We start from the raw sequence: 20,261 nt of genomic DNA on the forward strand, positions 1-20,261 counted from the left end.
ATGTGTTAGTATCATGGAGTCATCTTTCAATTTTCTCTTACGACTCAACCTTCTCTAGATTTGAGGTCTTCTAGAGTTATCTATACATTGGTTTCCCTAGTAACTCAGACAGTAAAGCATCTGCCTGCAATGCCGGAGACCTGGGTTCGATCCTTGTGTTGGGAAGATTCCCCGGAGAAGGAAATGGCAACCGACTCCAGTATTCTTGCTGGGAGAATTCCATGGATAGAGGAGCCTGACGGGTTACAGTCCATGGGGTTGCAAAGAGTTGGACATGACTGAGAGACTAACACACACATACACACACACACACAGAGTTACCTATATGTTCAGAGTTTGAGGTCAAACCAGTTGGGAAATTCCTGCTCCTCTCAGTTGTGCTGCCCTCCGCTTTCACCCCCTTGCTATTTTTTTTTTTTTTGCTGCTTGTGGGGGGAGGCTTGTGTGTGGGATCTTAGTTCCCTGACTAGGGATCAAACCCATGCCCCCTGTGCTGGAACTGTGGAATCTTTAACCACTGGACTGCCAGAGAAGTCCCTCTCTTGCCATCTTTAGATTGTTTACCATTCTGCCATGCAAGGTCCTATCAGAGTTTCCCCCACTATGCTTTAATTAACCCTGTTCCTCAGTTCAGCCTCTCAGGTTCACCACATAGACTCTGACTGGTAAAAAGCAGACAGACTGAACTTGCACAATGTACCTGGATCCAGTTACAGACCAACACCTGCACAGTAGGCTATGATGTGACTAGACTTCAATATTGGAAGAAAAGTGTTACCCCTATCACAACAGAGCTTAAGAAGAGGAATATAGACAGGGACCTAGTACCTATACTAGAGCAAAAAATGAAATCTTCGTCACACTCTAAGATGGAATCCTCATTACTATTTTATGAAACAATTTTTGAGCACCTATTTTGTTCCAGCCACTATTATCACTGGTGCTAGGGGAATAGGTCAGCATGAACTAAATGCCAAACTGATCTGAAGATTAGACATTTGACCTACTGAACTAAATATCTTTCAGTGCATTTTTCTCTAGGGACCATACTATGAGTTCAGTTTAGTTCAGTTCAGGCACTCAGTCGTGTCCGACTCTTTGCGACCTCCTGAATCACAGCACGCCAGGCCTCCCTGTCCATCACCAACTCCCGGAGTTCACTCAGACTCATGTCCATCGAGTCAGTGATGCCATCCAGCCATCTCATCCTCTGTCATCCCCTTCTCCTCCTGCCTCCAATCCCTCCCAGCATCAGGGTCTTTTCCAATGAGTCAACTCTTCGCATGAGGTGGGCGAAGTATTGGAGTTTCAGCTTCAGCATCAGTCCTTCCAATGAACACCCAGGACTGATCTCCTTTAGGATGGACTGGTTGGATCTCCTTGCAGTCCAAGGGACTCTCAAGAGTCTTCTCCAACACCACAGTTCAAAAGCTTCAATTCTTATTTCATGGCTGCAATCACCATCTGCAGTGATTTTGGAGCCCCCAGAAATAAAGTCTGACACTGTTTCCACTGTTTCCCCATCTATTTCCCATGAAGTGATGGGACAAGATGCCATGGTCTTAGTTTTCTGACCGTTGAGCTTTAAGCCAACTTTTTCACTCTCCTCTTTCACTTTGATCAAGAGGCTTTTTAGTTCCTCTTCACTTTCTGCCATAAGGGTGGTATCATCTGCATATCTGAGGTTATTGATATTTCTCCTGGCAATCTTGATTTCAGCTTGTGCTTCTTCCAGCCCAGCATTTCTCATGATGTACTCTGCAAAGAAGTTAAATAAGCAGGGTGACAATATACAGCCTTGATGTACTCCTTTTCCTATTTGGAACCAGTCTGTTGTTCCATGTCCACTTCTAACTATTGCTTCCTGACCAGCATATAGATTTCTCAAGAAGCAGGTCAGGTGGTCTGGTATTCCCATCTCTTTCAGAATTTTCCACAATTTATTGTAATCCACACAGTCAGAGGCTTTGGCATAGTCAATAAAGCAGAAATAGATGTTTTTCTGGAACTCTCTTGCTTTTTTGATGATCCAGCGGATGTTGGCAGTTTGATCTCTGGTTCCTCTGCCTTTTCTAAAACCAGCTTAAACATCTGGAAGTTCTCAGTTCACATATTGCTGAAGCCTGGCTTGGAGAATTTTGAGCATTACTTTACTAGCATGTGAGATGAGTGCAATTGTGCAGTAGTTTGAGCATTCTTTGACATTGCCTTTCTTTGGGAATGGAATGAAAACTGACCTTTTCCAGTCCTGTGGCCACTGCTGAGTGTTCCAAATTTGTTGGCATATTGCGTGCAGCACTTTCACAGCATCATCTTTCAGGATTTGAAACAGCTCAACTGGAATTCCATCACCTCCACTAGCTTTGTTCATAGTGATGCTTTCTAAGGCCCACTTGACTTCACATTCCAGGATGTCAGGCTTTAGGTGAATGATCACATCGTATTGAGTTAGATGGCTCCAGTTCTGGGAGCAGAGCATGAAACAGGAAGAAACCAGGGTGGATTATATATTACTTATTGTTCATTCTGAAACTGCAGCTGTTGGGCTCCTGTCAGTCCCTCGCTTTCCATAAGCTTCCTCTTTCCATAAGTTTCCTTGCCTTTATCTTAGCCTGTATGTCTAACCTCATTTTTCTCATTTTTTTGATCAGTCTTCCCAGCCTTACTTTTCCATGTGAGATCCTGTAGTCCACCACATCTTGTTATCCTTGGATCGTTCTCCTTCCTTTAGTATAGAGAGCAGGTGACATGTGCAAATTCCGTTTCTTCTTCCAGATGGTGAAACAAGGACTGAGAAAGTATTGATTCCAAAATATCATTCCTGAAAAACCAGTGTCTCAACTTTCAAGAGAATACCACAGAGGTATTGCCAAGGAAGTCAAAATTTTGAAAGCACCTTTGAAGGGAAAGAAAAGACTCGAGGGGCCACTGGTATGCTCCAAGCAAGAAAAAATGAGGAGAAAGACAAGAAACTTTAAACAGAAAACAGTTCAAGACAATAAAACATTCACAGAAGTGAGTGACCTAGAATCTGAAAAAGATGGCCCTACAATAAATGAGAGAATTCAGGCTGTAAAGAGACAGTATGTGTGTACTGAGTGTGGGAAAGCCTTTAGTCAGAGTGCAAACCTCACAGTACATGAACGAATCCACACAGGAGAAAAACCCTATAAATGTAAGGAGTGTGGAAAAGCCTTCAGTCATAGCTCCAACCTGGTTGTTCATCGGAGAATCCACACAGGATTGAAGCCTTACACATGCAGCGAATGTGGGAAATCTTTTAGTGGTAAGTCCCACCTTATTCGGCACGAGGGAATCCACAGTGGGGAGAAAACCTATGAATGTAAGGAGTGTGGGAAATCCTTTAGTCGGAGTTCTGGCCTGATTTCACATCACAGAGTTCACACTGGTGAGAAGCCCTACACCTGTATTGAATGTGGGAAAGCCTTTAGCCGTAGTTCAAACCTTACTCAACATCAGAGAATGCACAAAGGAAAAAAAGTTTACAAGTGTAAGGAGTGCGGGAAAACATGTGTTTCTAATACAAAGATTATGGACCATCAGAGAATTCACACTGGCGAGAAGCCTTATGAATGCGATGAGTGTGGAAAAGCTTTCATCTTAAAGAAGACCCTTAATGAACATCAGCGACTTCATCGTAGAGAGAAACCTTACAAATGTAATGAGTGTGGGAAAGCTTTTACTTCTAATCGAAATCTTATTGATCATCAGAGAGTTCACACTGGAGAGAAACCCTATAAATGTAATGAGTGTGGAAAAACCTTCAGGCAGACTTCTCAAGTGATTCTACATTTGAGAACCCACACAAAAGAGAAACCTTATAAGTGCAGTGAGTGTGGGAAGGCCTATCGTTACAGCTCACAGCTTATTCAACATCAGAGAAAGCATAATGAGGAGAAAGAAATGTCATAAATAACGTATATTGTTACAAAGTGGAGCTAATTGCTGCTTTTGGGAAAAGCAGTTTTTCAGTATCATCAATCTTAATTCTTTAAGAATCCACACAGGGAAAATAATCAGAAGTAGACAAAGATTAGCAGAAGGGGGTATTCATGCCAGCATCATGTAAAACTGAAGGAAGAAAACTAGATTTTCGACAGAATTGGGTTTAAATGAATGATGGCCTATCCATATGATGGCTTTGCATCCATTGTAAACATTTTTAAAAATATTTAGTGCCATGGAAGAAATGATTTGAATTAAATGAAAGATAAATGAAAGAGAAAAACAATGAAATATCCAAATTTTAAAAATTTTTATGCAAAGGAAAAAGTGGAAATGAAATAATACCAAACCAAAATATTAACAATGATTATCTTTGGGTAATAGGATTATAGGTAATTTCTATTTTCTTCTTTATACTTTTCTATGCTTTTTAGATTTTCTACAGTGAGAATGTACCACTTTTATATTCAGGAAAAAAGTATAGAGTATTTTTTAAGTGCAATGAGCACATACTCATTTTCATTCAACAGTGTTATGAAAGTTACAGACACTAAAGTCCTAGGATTGCGCCCTAATACCTTAGTAGAAGGGGAACCCTCAGCAAGTCACTTCCTTTTAGAGCCTGTTTCCTGTGTATTACATGATAAATACCAGTTGTTGGCTTTTCGGTTTTAAGATAAACTGACTTTACAGTCAACAAAATATCTAGTCCACTTTCTTAATCACTTTTAGGTTAAAAGATACTATATACTATAGTATATAAAAATATACTATATTCTCTCCCACTGCTGTAGAAGGATCCAGAGAGGATAAAGAACCACCTAGGCTCCATGTTTTCAATATATGTCTACAGAACCAGAAAAAAATACCCCCTTGTGAAATTGGAACAATTGCAGTTTCATAAACTTTAAAGAGAGTCAGCATAATCTAACACAAGGGGAATACTACCTTCACATGTTTCATAGACTTTACTAGCTAAAATTGCAGACTTTTGGGTCAGAGATATATAAGTTCTAATTCCAGATCTACTATGCACTAGCTTGCCAGTTTTGGACAAGTCCCTTAACTGCTCTGAGCTGTAGGTTCATCTGTAAAATGGGAGTAACTACCTACCTCACCGGATTGTTGTGAGGATTAAATGAGATAATGTCTATAAATGTGTGACCAGCCTTTATGTCCAGCCCTCTGAGAAAGCCTTAATCTGTTTTCAATAAATATTTTAAACTTTTAAGACAGCTCAGAATCTGGGAGACCTTAGAATTGCCCCATTCTTAACTCAGTGGTTCCTCCTCCTTTGTATACAGTGAATGCCTAAGCCTGACACCATTTGTCTTCTGCATGTAGTGATACATTGTTTCAGGAACTACTGAGGATTTGATAGCCAATTTGTTCAAGAAAATGGAGTCTCAAGTGAGGTTAGGTGACTGGCTAATAAGTGGTTTAAGCCAGAATTTGAACTCAGATCAGACTTTCAAGTCCATGCTTTCTGTGTTTTACCAAAGTGCCTCTGCCTTTCATGACGGTTCTGTGAGTGGGAGACCGAGAAGTTGGGATTCTCCTGAGTAGCCACTTCTGTGAAAGGTGGTTGATGATATGTGGACAATTATAGGTTGATCATGGTTTCATAAGGAAGATGCTAAAAATAAGTGGATGGTATGAAGCATATATTTGGGTGGAAAGAGATTGTTTAGTTTTTGTCCTATTTTGTTTGATAGGATGATGGCTTATATATAATTTTGTGGTATAATAGTCCCTCTTTGCATAGTTATTCAAAGCATGGTTTCTAGGCTCTGTTGCTGTGTTCAGGGAGTAGGACTGTTGTATCATTGGTCACCCTTGGGTAGGCACTTCCCCAAGAGTCTGGGTGGACACAAGGGAAGGTCACTCACTTGTGACTGTGGCTAGACAGAACTGTAGCAGGAAGGAACTTGCATCATTTTTCCCTAGTCATGTGTCCTTTTCAAAATTCTACAGGGAGGTTATAATTAATATTTTATGCCTTTTGTCATGCCAGCCATTCTCAGCTGCTGATTACCTATATGGAAACTCCCATAACTAATGTCTCCTAGCCCTGCTAAAACTGCTTTATAAGAAAACAGGCAACTAACTTCCTGTGTGCCTGTTGGTATTTTTTAAGCATTTATTATTGCTGAGCAGAGTTTTTGATGCTTCTGATACTGCTGAGCAAAACATTTTTCCACCACTGTGTCATAGTGTCTGAAATCTTTCTTCAAATAGCCTTTCTTTTTCATCTTAGAAAACTCTGGTCTCCAAGAGTAAGTATCTTCTAGGGAGGAAGCTGGAGAAGGCAATGGCACCCCACTCCAGTACTCTTGCCTGGAAAATCCCATGGGTGGCTGAATCTGGTAGGCTGCAGTCCATGGGGTCGCTAAGAGTTGGACACGGCTGAGCAACTTCACTTTCACTTTTCACTTTCATGCATTGGAGAAGGAAATGGCAACCCACTCCAGTACTCTTGCCTGGAGAATCCCAGAGATGGGGGAGACTGGTTGGCTTCCATCTATGCGATCACATAGAGTTGGACTCAACTGAAGCGACAGCAGCAGCAGCAGGAAGGAAGCCAGAGGTCTGAATAAATTGACATTTCTTACCCAGGCAAGCCAAGATAATGGATCCGGGAGGAGGCCCTCAGTAACTTCTAATCTTCTAGGCTGATACCTGTCTTAAGCTGCAGGAGTAAATGTTAATAAGTGCGCTCTATAGTCATATACCCATTGTACAATGTAGTTTGACCTGAGCACTCACCTTTCTGCAGAAGTTTTTTAAGACTACCAGCTGCCTGTTTCAGTCAGCATTTAATTTTGCAATTCTTACCATTCTTTCGAGCCCTTTCATGATACACTGAAATTCAAGTTCTGTCTGTTTGAATGTGTTTTTTCCCAACTTCCTGTTCTAATGGAAGCCTGGTTGTTCCCTAACAGCAGTGCTTCCTCTGCAGTTCCTCAATTGCTAGTTTTTGTCTCCCCCAACCCATTTACCTCTCTGTACACCATTTCTTCTCTATTCTGTCAAAACCCCAACTCTCTTAAAATGTGTCACTAAACTTCTGTGTATTGTCCATCTCTGTTTCTGTCATCTGCTGGTTTCCTGTGCACTCACATTTACTCACTTGTTTTTAGTACTCTCAATATTCCCAAGGAATATGAAAAGTCAGTATTTTTTGACCACAGATACCCTGTATGTAGAATTGCTTTGGTGTGGACTAGAAATATATACATCTCTTTTAAGTTATGAGAAAAAGTGTGAAATTAAAATGTTATGTAGCCTTGATTAAAGGGAAATCTGAAAGACAAAGAATCTTGCATAGATTGGTGAAAGTCTCCCTAGATTTAGAGATATTTTTCATTGATGGTGTGTACTATATTAGATGTTATTAGGAACTCGGAAGAAAATTTAAACCAAAAAGAGCTTTAAATAGTAACTGAGCATTTTCATGACCATGAATCCCATAAGACTATATTTCATTTTCAGCTCTGTGTCCTGAGTGAGAGAATTACTTTTTAAGTTTTTTTTCCATTCAATTTAAACAAAATAGTATGTTCATATTGTTAGGTTGTTTTTAGAAACTAGACTGTCTGTCCTCACTTCTGATGTTATAAAACTCAAGTCATAAAACTTTTGCTAAAAATGGTTATAATTCCTCCAATAAATATCTGTTATTTCCTTATTATAAATACCACTAAATTTTTTTTTCTTTTGCTTCCTTTCTTTATTCAGACTGGGAAGAAAACTGTTCAATTTGCTTTTCTTTAAGCAGATGCTTTTGGAATGAAGATGTGATTCTGGCTCGTTTCAGATTCAAACACAACATGAAGCCTATTATTTTCATACTCTTAATAGAGTTGTTCCTCAGTAACTGCAGGGGATTGGGTCCAGGACACCCTCCACCATACCAAATCAAAGGGTGCTCAAGTGCCTTCTATAAAATGGCAAACTGTTACATATAACCTATGCACATCCTCCAGTATACTTTAAATCATCTTTAGATTACTTATAAAACTGAATACAATGTAAATGCTTTGTATATGGTTGTAAATGCAATGAAAATAATGCATATGAATAGTTGCCAGTATGGCAAATTCAGGGTTTGCTTTTTGGAACTTTCTGATGTGTTTTCATTTTTAATATTTTTTACCTGTATTGGGTTAAATACATGATGCAGAACCCACAGATTTAGAGGGCCAACTCTACAAAAGTAGAACTCTAGCCGTTATAAATTGTTCTGGGATTTCCCTGGAAGTCCAGTGGTTAAGACTCCACACTTCCAATGCGAGGGATGCAGATTCAGTCCCTGGTGGGGGAACTAAATTTCCACATGCTGTGTGGCCAAAAAAAGAAAATGTCCTCTTCTGTTATTTCGCTGGAGAACTTGTATAGCAAGTTATTGTCCCATCCCCTCTCTGATCTCTATTCAAACCTATACTATTATATAGACATCCTTCGGCTGTATAAAACCAGCATGTTCCCTGAGGTCCATTTCTACTCCAGAAGGCAGATTTGTGAGGAGTCCAAAGGACATGGCTAATTACTTTCTGGGCAATATAGATACAGGACTTCACTAGTTCTCACTCCTTCCACTGACCATTTTAAATCCACACAGCACAATTTAATGTATAAGGACTGTAGCCGTGACAAAGCTGTAACCATTCTTTTAAGTTCAGTGGTTCCCAAATCGAGGAATCACAAGAAGTAATTTCACATATACAGGTATATTTCCCAAGCCCACAAAATTAGCATATTTGGGTCAGGGTATAGGAATCTATTGGAGAAGGAAATGGCAACCTACTCTAGTATTCTTGCATGAAAAATCCATGGACAGAGGAGCTTGCAGGCTACAGTCCAGAGGGTCCCCAGGAGTTGGACCAACTGAGCGACTAAGCACACATTCACTGGAAATCTATGTAAAACAAAACTTTTAAAGCAGGGGTTTAAGGAAGATCTCCATGAGGAACGTTGACTCTTTACATCGCTATTTTTGTCATAATCATCCATTTTACCTCAGAAAAATCTACAAATCACAAAATTACTGAGACATATACCAGAGTTTGTGTAATCATAACAAATTAGCAACCAGTTTACTGAGTGAAAGAAAATGCTGTCACATTTGCAATGTTGGTTTAACCACAGAGTTGAGCAGATTCATGTTTTAAAAAATTATAGGACTTACATGGTGGCCCAGTGGTTAAGAATCTGCCTGCCAATGCAGGAAATATGGATTTGATCCCCTTGTCCAGTAAGATCCAACATGCATGGAGCAGCTAAGCCCTTGTGCCACAACTCTTGAAGCCCGTTAGGCCCTAGAGCCTGTGATTCACAAGGGGAAGCCACTACAATGAGAAGCCTGTGTACCACACTAGAGAGTAGCCCCAGCTCGCTGCAACTAGAGAAAAGTCTGCACACTGCAATGAAGACCCAGCACAGCCAAAAATTAAGTTTTTTAAAAATAAAAAATAGTAGAATAAAGTGGTGAACAAGATAAAAATAAAGTCCTTTGGCTATGACACAGCATAGAAATGTTGGATAAAACTTAAACATCCTTTTAAAGGTGTTTCAGAGAGTAAAATAATCCTCAGAGCCTAGGATAAAGAAGTGGAAGTCAGATAAGTGAGTGCTTGTGTGTCATGTGGCAGTTTGCTGATCCTGGTCATCAAAGGACATAGATTTTATCAACCACAAGGGCAGGGATTTGAGTCTCTGCACCTCACAGCCTGTGGGATCTTAGCTACCTGACCAGGGCTGAATATGAGCCCCCTGCCATGGAAGCATGGAGTCTTAAGCCCTGGGCCACCAGGGAGGGCCTCCCACTCATGCTTTGAGACCTATAAAGTACTATCTCCTGGTTCTCTTCCTACTTGGTTGGGTGTTGGGTCCTTACCCTCTTTCTGCTTAGTATTTTTCACTCACTCTCTGGTACATTTTGTATGTGTTTTCTGTCTATCCTCCCTAATTTCTAGGGACTTCACCTCTTTATTTATGTCCCTACTGCCTAGAACAGTGTCTAGCATATGATTAGTACTCAGTGAATTGTTGTTGAATGAACAAAGGAGTAGAGAATGAGATGTTTAAGCAAGTGTTCTGTGAAAGCTAGAAGAAAACATATCAATAGAATAACACCTTGCTCATTCAACAAGCACTCGTCTAGCACCTACTGTGGCTTTGTGCTAGGTGCTAATTGTATGTGGGATCCATATAGTTGTTAGGAGAAGCACACTGATTGAAACCGCCCACCCTGGCCAGGCACCATAGTAACCATTTGCGTGAGTTGTTTTATGACAGGAGATCCTGATAAGGAATATGGAACTAATAAGCCATCACCAACCAGAAGAGTTTGGGAAAGGTCAAAAGGAGACACTGCATGTCCGTCCACTTCCCGGAATCCCTCTCACTAGCATCCATCTTGGCTGAGCAATGTGTGCGCCACCAGGAAAGACTCTTAATTAGAATGATTGGCCAAAGACCACCTGGAAACTAATCTCATCACCAGAAAACCCATGACTGCAAGCCATACGGCAGAGCAGTTCTCCTGGGTTCCCTTACCCTACTGCTCTCCACCTGGGTGCCCTTTCCCAATAAAATCTCTTGCTTTGTCAGCAGATGTGTCTCCTCGGACAATTCATTTCGGAGTGTTAGACAAGAGCCCAGTTTCAGGCCCTGGAAGGGGTCCACCTTCCTGCAACACAGTCATGGCTTTTGCCCTTGAGACAGGAGACAAAGAGGCAGGAAACAAATGCTGGATGAATGAAGATGGGGGTGCAGTTGCTGGAATTTGATAAAGACTGACTGGAACCAGCTGAAACCAAGGTTGTTTTGAGAAGTCTGGTCATGGACCTATGGTTCATTATATCTTTTTTGTAATACCAAAAATCACTCCTTGGCCATGACGGACCATCAAAGGCCAGAAAGTGGACAGTGGTCCAACTCCTGGGAAATACCCCCTCTTCCTGAAATAGCAATATTCCTGGAACTAGTAATATTGCTCCCATATGTTAGCATATTAAATTACTTAGCCCATGAAAACTACAACCTCATGCTCTGGTGCTGCTCTCACTTTCTGAGATAGTTCACATTGGGCCTGTGGAGTGTGAATTCCTCTAAAAACACTTTCACTTTTCTCTGACTTGCTATTGAATTCTTTGCTGCACAAAGGTAAGGACCCTCACTTGGTTATCCATGCCAAACACTCCTGTGGGTCCAAGGATTTGACATTTCCCTCTTTTGCAATACCCTTTTGGAGCCTCTTTCTGTCACCTTATATAGAGGGTGACAATTCCAGGAGTCCAAACTTAAAAGATTTAGGTATCAAAGAGAGAAGCAGAGTTCCAGTACCCTTTACATAGACCTATCTTTACTCATTTCGCTTCTCTTCTTTTCACAGCTATTTGTAAGGCCTCTCCAGACAGCCATTTTTCTTTTTTGCATTTCTTTTCCATGGGGATGGTCTTGATCCCTGTCTCCTGTACAGTGTCACAAAGCTCAGTCCACAGTTCATCAGGCACTCTATCTATCAGATCTAGGCCCTTAAATCTATTTCTCACTTCCACTGTATAGTTTAAGGGATTTGATTTAGGCTATACCTGAATGGTCTACCGGTTTTCCCTACTTTCTTCAATTTAAGTCTGAATTTGGTAATAAGGAATTCATGATCTGAGCCACAGTCAGCTCCTGGTCATGTTTTTGCTGACTCTTTAGAGCTTCTCCATCTTTGGCTGCAAAGAATATAATCAATCTGATTTCGGTGTTGACCATCTGGTGATGTCCATGTGTAGAGTCTTCTCTTGTGTTGTTGGAAGAGGGTGTTTGCTATGACCAATGCATTTTCTTGGCAAAACTCTATTAGTCTTTGCCCCGCTTCATTCCACATTCCAAGGCCAAATTTGCCTGTTACTCCAGGTGTTTCTTGACTTCCTACTTTTGCATTCCAGTCCCCTATAATGAAAAGGACATCTTTTTTGGGTGTTAGTTCTAAAGGGTCTTGTAGGTCTTCATCAGTTCAGTTCAGTTCAGTTCAGTCACTCAGTCGTGTCCGACTCTTTGCAACCCCATGAATCGCAGCACGCCAGGCCTCCCTGTCCATCACCAACTCCCGCAGTTCACTCAGACACGTCCATCAAGTCAGTGATGCCATCCAGCCATCTCATCCTCTGTCGTCCCCTCCTCCTCCTGCCCCCAATCCCTCTCAGCATCAAAGTCTTTTCCAGTGAGTCAACTCTTCACATGAGGTGGCCAGAGTACTGGAGTTTCAGCTTTAGCATCATTCCCTCCAAAGAAATCCCAGGGCTGATCTCCTTCAGAATGGACTGGTTGGATCTCCTTGCAGTCCAAAGGACTCTCAAGAGTCTTCTCCAACACCACAGTCCAAAAGCATCAATTCTTCGGTGCTCAGCCTTCTTCCAGTGCAACTCTCACATCCATACATGACCACAGGAAAAACCATAGCCTTGACTAGACAGACCTTAGTCGGCAAAGTAATGTCTCTGCTTTTGAATATGCTATCTAGGTTGGTCATAACTTTTCTTGGAAGGAGTAAGCGTCTTTTAATTTCATGGCTGCAATCACCATCTGCAGTGATTTTGGAGCCCCCCAAAATAAAGTCTGACACTGTTTCCACTGTTTCCCCATCTATTTCCCATGAAGTGATGGGGACCAGATGCCATGATCTTCATTTTCTGAATGTTGAGCTTTAAGCCAACTTTTTCACTCTCCACTTTCACTTTCATCAAGAGGCTTTTTAGTTCCTCTTCACTTTCTGCTGTAAGGGTGGTGTCATCGGCATATCTGAGATTATTGATATTTCTCCCAGCAATCTTGATTCCAGCTTGTGTTTCTTCCAGCCTAGCGTTTCTCATGATGTACTCTGCATAGAAGTTAAATAAGCAGGGTGACAACATACAGCCTTGACGTACTCCTTTTCCTATTTGGAACCAGTCTGTTGTTCCATGTCCAGTTCTAACTGTTGCTTCCTGACCTGCACACAGATTTCTCAAGAGGCAGGTCAGGTGGTCTGGTATTCCCATCTCTTTCAGAATTTTCCACAGTGTGTTGTGATCCACACAGTCAAAGGCTTTGGCATAGCCAATAAAGCAGAAATAGATGTTTTTCTGGAACTCTCTTGCTTTTTTGATGATCCAGCGGATGTTGGCAATTTGATCTCTGGTTCCTCTGCCTTTTCTAAAACCAGCTTGAACATCAGGAAGTTCACGGTTCACATATTGCTGAAGCCTGGCTTGGAGAATTTTGAGCATTACTTTACTAGCATGTGAGATGAGTGCAATTGTGCAGTAGTTTGAGCATTCTTTGACATTGCCTTTCTTTGGGATTGGAATGAAAACTGACCTTTTCCAGTCCTGTGGCCACTGCTGAGTTTTCCAAATTTGCTGGCATATTGCGTGCAGCACTTTCACAGCATCATCTTTCAGGATTTGAAATAGCTCAACTGGAATTCCATCACCTCCACTAGCTTTGTTCGTAGCGATGCTTTCTAAGGCCCACTTGACTTCACATTCCAGGATGTCTGGCTCTAGACGAGCGATCACACCATCGTGATTATTTGGGTCGTGAAGATCTTTTTTGTACAGTTCTTCTGTGTATTCTTGCCACCTCTTCTTAATATCTTCTGCTTCTGTTAGGTCCATACCATTTCTGTCCTTTATTGAGCCCATTTTTGCATGAAATGTTCCCTTGGTCTTCATAGAACCATTCGACTTCAGCTTCTTCAGCGTTACTGGTTGGGGCATAGACTTGGATTACCATGATATTGAGTGGTTTGTCTTGGAGATGAACAGAGATCATTCTGTCGTTTTTGAGATTGCATCCAAGTACTGCATTTTGGATTCTTTTGTTGACCATGATGGCTATTCCATTTCTTCTGAGGGATTCCTGCCCACAGTAGTAGATATAATGGTCATCTGAGTTAAATTCACCCATTCCAGTCCATTTTAGTTTGCTGATTCCTAGAATGTTGATGTTCACTCTTGCCATCTCTTGTTTGAGCACTTCCACTTTGCCTTGATTCATGGACCTGACATTCCAGATTCCTATGCAATATTGCTCTTTACAGCATCAGACCTTGCTTCTATCACCAGTCACATCCACAGCTGGGTATTGTTTTTGCTTTGGCTCCATCCCTTCATTCTTTCTTGAGTTACTTGTCCACTGATCTCCAGTAGAATATTGGGCACCTACTGACCTGGGGAGTTCCTCTTTCAGTATCCTATCATTTTGCTTTTTCATACTGTTCATGTAAAACAACAGAATGGGAAAGACTAGAAATCTCTTCAAGAAAATTAGAGATACCAAAGGAGATCCAACCAGTCCATTCTGAAGGAGATCAGCCCTGGGAGTTCTTTGGAGGGAATGATGCTAAAGCTGCAACTCCAGTACTTTGGCCACCTCATGCGAAGAGTTGACTCATTGGAAAAGACTTTGATGCTGAGAGGGATTGGGGACAGGAGGAGAAGGGGACGACAGAGGATGAGATGGCTGGATGGCATCGCTGACTTGATGGACGTGAGTCTGAGTGAACTGCGGGAGTTGGTGATGGACAGGGAGGCCTGGCGTGCTGCGATTCATGGGGTTGCAAAGAGTCGAACACCGACTGAGCTACTGAACTAAACTGAATTTACTCAGGATGGTGGACAACTGCAAAGACGTTCTCATTCCAGGGAGGCAGTGTCCCTTCCTCCTCATTTCAGCTTGATTTATGTTTAACACCAGAGCTCCATTATCTCATCATTTGGGCAAGAGCTCCAATATTTTGGCCACTGGTTGTGAAGAGCCAACTCATTGGAAAAGACTCTAATGCTGGGAAAGATTGATTGCATGAGGAGATGGGACAACAAAGGATGATACACTTGGATGGCATCACGGTCTCAATGAATCTTGGAGATAGTGAGGGACAGGTGTTGCAGGAAGGCGGACCCCTTCCAGGGCCTGAAACTGGGCTCTTGTTAACACTCCGAAATGAATTGTCCGAGGAGACACATCTGCTGACAAAGAAAGAGATTTTATTGGGAAAGGGCACCCGGGTGAAGAGCAGTTAGGTAAGGAAACCCAGAACTGCTCTGCCACGTGGCTCGCAATGTCAGGTTTTCTGGTGTTGGAGTTAGTTTCCAGGTGGTCTTTGACCAGTCATTCTAATTAAGAGTCTTTCCTGGTGGCGAAACGCATCACTCAGCCAAGATGGATGCTAGTGAGAGGGATTCTGGGAAGTGGACGGACACGCGGTGTCTCCTTTCGACCTTTCCTGAACTCTTCTGGTTGGTGGTGGCTTATTAGTTTCCTATTCCTTATCAGGATCTCCTGTCATAAAACAACTCATGCAAATGGTTACTATGGTGCCTGGCCAGGGTGGGCGGTTTCAATCAGTGTTCTTCCCCTAACAGAGGGTCCTTCACGCTGTCACAAAGAGTTGGACGCGACTTAGCGACTGAACAACATCAAGGCAATTCACAAGGAAGTCATCTGTAATGTATGTTATTTATGGTGAGAACTGCTGTGGTTCACAAATAGACTGGATATTTCACTCACGAAGACATTCAGACGTTCGAGAAATTATAAAGCTCAGCTGCAATTCAGATTAAAACAGAAAGGTCCAATTCTTTCAGGAGGCGACACGAGTCCTGGGGGCCTGGGCCACGTGATTCACCTCTGCATCCTTGGGTTCTGGAAAAAAGCCACACCTGTTCTTTGGGTGAGAGGAATGAGCCCAGGAGCTCTGCCTTTTCTGCCACCACTGGGAAAGCTAGGAACCATAGAGATGTGGTTTCCTAGAGAGCCGAAACTGGGAGGTGGGGTGAGCCACCGGATGTCTCGATACCCTCGGGTCAGCCATTATTCTGGGCTTCAGGTGCCGTCGCGTCCAGTTTTCGTGTCATCTCCTGGCGTCCCGGCGCCAAGGTAGTGGTCCCCAAGGCCGGAGCCGCCGCGGGAGACCCCGGTGAGCGGGGTGGGCTCGGGTCGGGTTGGCAAGCGCGGAAGGCGGCCCGGGTTGCGGCTTGAGCTCTCCAGGGCAGCTCAGCGCTGGCCGGCCCCTCTCTGCTCCTCTCCCTCAGGGCGGTCCCTCCACCTCTTGGTTGAGATGGACGCCTCGGCTGCGGCTTGGGGAATATACTGAAGACAGCGCCTCTGTCTCTGTGTGACTGTGGATTGGCTGTCAATAGAATGTGCTGCCCCTTTGAGAAGAGTGACCTCAGTAGCCAGGTTCTCAGCTCAAGTCTTTCTGCTTTTTTCTCAGTCTTCTCTGAGGCTGATGCTGGATACAGCTTGAGACTTCCCTGGAGCACGGACTCCCAGAATTCTTTTTTTTTTTTTTCCCTTGAAGGATGGATTGATTCCCATTTTTCTTTGTAGTTTTATTGGCGTATACTTGGTTTTCAATTTTATGTTAGTTTTAGGTGTACAGCCAAGTGAGCCTGTTATACATATATCCACTCTTGATTCTTTTCCTGTATAGGCCGTTACAGAGTATTGACTAGAGTTACCTCTGCCATACAGTATGTCTTTAATAGTTATATTTTTTATATATAGTAGTGTGTATATGGAGAAGGCAATGGCACCCCACTCCAGTACTCTTGCCTGGAAAATCCTATGGACGGAGGAGCCTGGTAGGCTGCAGTCCATGGGGTTGCAGAGAGTCGGACAGGACTGAGCGACTTCACTTTCACTTTTCACTGTCATGCACTGGAGAAGGAAATGGTAGCCCACTCCAGTGTGGGGGACCTGGTGGGGTGCCGTCTCTGGGGTCGCACAGAGTCGGACACGACTGGAGTGACTTAGCAGCAGCAGCAGCAACAGCAGTGTGTATATGTCATTCCCAGTCTTCCAATTTATCCCCCCCACACCAAGTCCCATTTAAAATTTTGTAATGTAATGGTATTTAAGAAGCAAACAGGCCACGCATATCACCATTGCCTCAGAGAATGTATTTTCACATTAAGTACAAATGTGAGTAAATGCTGTCGTTTGCGAGAAAGGTCATTATCAACCTGTGAGTGACTGTGTATGGTTATCGTTTTAATGAACTGTTGTTTGGAAACCTTTGCTTTAGAATAGTTGTTTGGGTTTCAGAAGTCTTTTGTTAGATGCAGTTATTTTGTACTTGTGGGGTTAGAATCCCTGAGATCAGAATTTGCTCCCATAACTGAACTAGTTGAGTGGCCTTGAAGTGAATCGCTTAGCTCCTCTGAGACTTCTTTTGTTCTTTTTAACCTGTGCTTACAAATCTTTTGTGAGAAACAAGCGTAATGCATGCTTAAGGATTTCTTATTTGTATCTCTGCAAAGTAAGAGTAAATAAAATTCTGATAATTTACTGTAGAAAATTATTTAGAAGTCTCTTTTCCCTCCAAGTTTTATTTGGAGACCCTATTTTTTTAGAACAGTTTTAGGTCCATAGGAAAATAAAGCAGAAAATACAGAAACTTCTCATATGTTCCCTGCCTCTACACTTGCATAGCCTCCTCCAGTATCAACATCCCCCACCGCTGGAGGGATAGAGTGGGAGTTTGGGGTTAGCAGATGCAAACTAGTATTTATAGGATGGATAAACAACAAGGTTCTACTGTATAACTTAGGGAACTGTATTCAGTATCCTGTGATAAACCTTAATGGAAAAGAATATTAAAAAATGTATATGTGTAATTGAAGCACTTTGCTGTACAGCAGAAATTAACGTGTATACCAACTGTAGGTCAATTAAAAAATCCCTCATAGTTTTGCCTTTTCCAGAAGCCATGTAGTTGGAATTTTAAATTATATTGGACTTTGAGATTAGCTTCTTTCACTGAGTAACATACATTTATGTTTCCTTTGTATCTTTTCATGGCTTGATAGCTTCTTTTTAACACTGAATAATATTCTATTATCTGGATGTACCACAGTTTATCTGTTTACCCATTGAAGGGTATCTTGGTTGATTCTTGGTGTTGACAGTTATGAATAAAGCTGCTAAAACATCCATGTGCAGGTTTTTGTGTGGACATATGTCTTCAGTTCATTTGGATGAATACTGAAGAGCACAGTTGCTAATTTATGGTAAGAGTATGTTTAGTTTTGTAAGAAAGGGCCAAACTGTCTTCCATAGTGGCTGTACTATTTTGCATTTCTACCAACGAATGACAATTTCTGTTGTCCCACATCTTCACCTGCGTTTGGTGTTGCCAGTGTTCTAGATTTTGGCCATTCTAAAAGGTATGTAATGGTATTTCATCGTTTTAACTTGCATTTCCCTGATGACATATATGATGCAGAGCATATTTTTATGCAGTTATTTGAAATCTGTATATCTTCTTTGGCGAAGTGTTTGTTTAGGTCTTTAGTGGAAGCTACAAGTCCTCATCACTGGACTGCCAGGGAATTCCCCTTTGGGTCATTTAAAAAAAAAAGATTGATTTATTTTTGACTGTGCTGGGTCTTTGTTGCTGTGCCCAGGCTTTCTCTAGTTCAGGCAAGTCAGAGCCACTCTTCATTGTGGTATGCAGACTTCTCATTTTGGTTGCTTCTCTCGTTGTGGAGGAGGGGCTCTGTGTGCATGGCCTCTGTAGTTGTGGTGCAAGGGCTTCGTTGCTCCTCAGCATATGGTATCTTCCTGGACCAAGAATTGAACCTGTGTCCCCTGCATTAGCAGGTGGATTCTTAACCACTAAATCACCAGAGAAACCCACATGGGCATATTTTAGTTGAGTTGTTTGTTTTCTTAATTGTTGAGTTTTAAGAGTTCTTTGTATGAAATATACAAAAGAAGGATATTAGGCTTTTATCAAGTATTTGTGTCTTTTGCAAGTATTTTCTTTCAGTCTATGGGTTGTCTTCTCATTCTTGACATTGCTTTTTCCAGAGCAGACTTTTTGAATTTTAATGAAGTCTACCTATTACTTCTTTTAAGGATCATGCCTTTTGAATGTATCTAAAAAGCTTTCGTCATACCCAAGGTCATCTAGGTTTTCCCCTAGGTTATCGTCCAGGATTTTTGTAGTTATGTATTTTATATTTAGGTCTCTGATCCATTTTGGGTTAATTTTTATGAAATATGTAAAGTTTGTCTAGATTGATTTTTGTTTTGTTTTGTTTTGTTTTGCATGTGACTATCTGGTTGTACCAGCACCATTTGGTGAAAAGACTATCTTTATAACATCGTATTACCTTAATTCTATCAAAGATCAGTTGACTCTATTCATGTGAGTCTATTTCTGGACATTCTATTCTGTTTCATTGATTTGTCTGCACTTTGGCAATACGGCACTGTCTTCATGACTGTAACTTTTTAGAAAGTCTTGATGTTAGGTAGTGTCAGTCCCTCAACTCGGTAGTATTGGGTAGTGTCAGTCCCTCAACTTCACGATACTGAGGGAGAAGTCCTTCAGTATTGTGTTAGTTATTCTGGGTAGCTTCTCCAGGTGAACTTTAGAATCAGTTTGTTGATATCTACAAAATAGCTTGGTGAGTTATTGGAATTGCATTGACTCAGTAGATAAGGTTGAGAAGAACTGGAATTTTGACAGTACTCTTTCTAGCTGTGAGCATGGGATAGAAATAGTTTTTAAAAATTCCTTTCCATCACCGCCAGATCAGTGACCAAAGAACTGCTCAGTTTCTTTTTTCAAGTGTTCTATCCCTACTAATACTTTAGAACTTTATTTGATTAGGCTACAGGTTTCCCCTAATATCTGAAAATAGTGTTCTTATGAAACCTTCATAAGCTCAGATGGTGTAAAGCAAAGGAGCAGTTACCTTAGGACACATCTTGCTAACAGATGTACACAGCAAAACTGGATAAAGCACAGATGCTCACAGACACAGGTTAAGTCCATGGTGGCTTGATGCTGAGATACTGAGTGTAGTTCCTATGGAATGGGCATGGCAGTGCCACTCTGGCTACTTGGGGTACCTCTTGCTACCTCTTAGTAGCCTTTAGAATTTGCTTCTGCTTTCTTACCACTTCACTCTAGTTCTACAACCTTACCTCAAAGTTTTCTTCCTTTCTCTGATTTGCACAGAACATTTCTAACAGAGCTCCCTTGCTTTAGAAATTAATATTTCTTCTTGGAATAGCTTTCCTAATCTGGAAAGTGATCTTTTTATTTTATCTTTGAAGCCCAACCCAAAATTATCTCCATGAGTTTTTACTGTGCTTGTTTATCCTCCTGTTAATTGTACTTGTACTTTGTATTGCGATTATATTTTATTTTGCTCTCCTCTGCTCTGTTATAAGCATGAACTTTTTAAGGGTCCACATGTTAAATAAAATTAATGGGGCATTCAGATATGTCACTGATAGTG

General features: G+C 41.6%; 1 protein-coding gene across 1 annotated transcript in view; it reads left to right on the forward strand.

The window, feature by feature from the left end:
- ZNF197 (zinc finger protein 197) overlaps positions 1–20,261 on the forward strand; it is a 57,261-nt gene that overhangs the window by 24,658 nt on the left and 12,342 nt on the right. The window contains exons 5-6 of the mRNA XM_068983106.1: positions 3,081–3,409; positions 3,665–3,866. Coding sequence (XP_068839207.1) covers positions 3,081–3,409; positions 3,665–3,866 — 531 coding nt within the window. The remainder of the gene's footprint in view (positions 1–3,080; positions 3,410–3,664; positions 3,867–20,261) is intronic.

The sequence above is a fragment of the Capricornis sumatraensis genome, chromosome 10 (genome assembly GCF_032405125.1).
Source record: "Capricornis sumatraensis isolate serow.1 chromosome 10, serow.2, whole genome shotgun sequence".
NCBI classification, from domain to species: domain Eukaryota; kingdom Metazoa; phylum Chordata; class Mammalia; order Artiodactyla; family Bovidae; genus Capricornis; species Capricornis sumatraensis.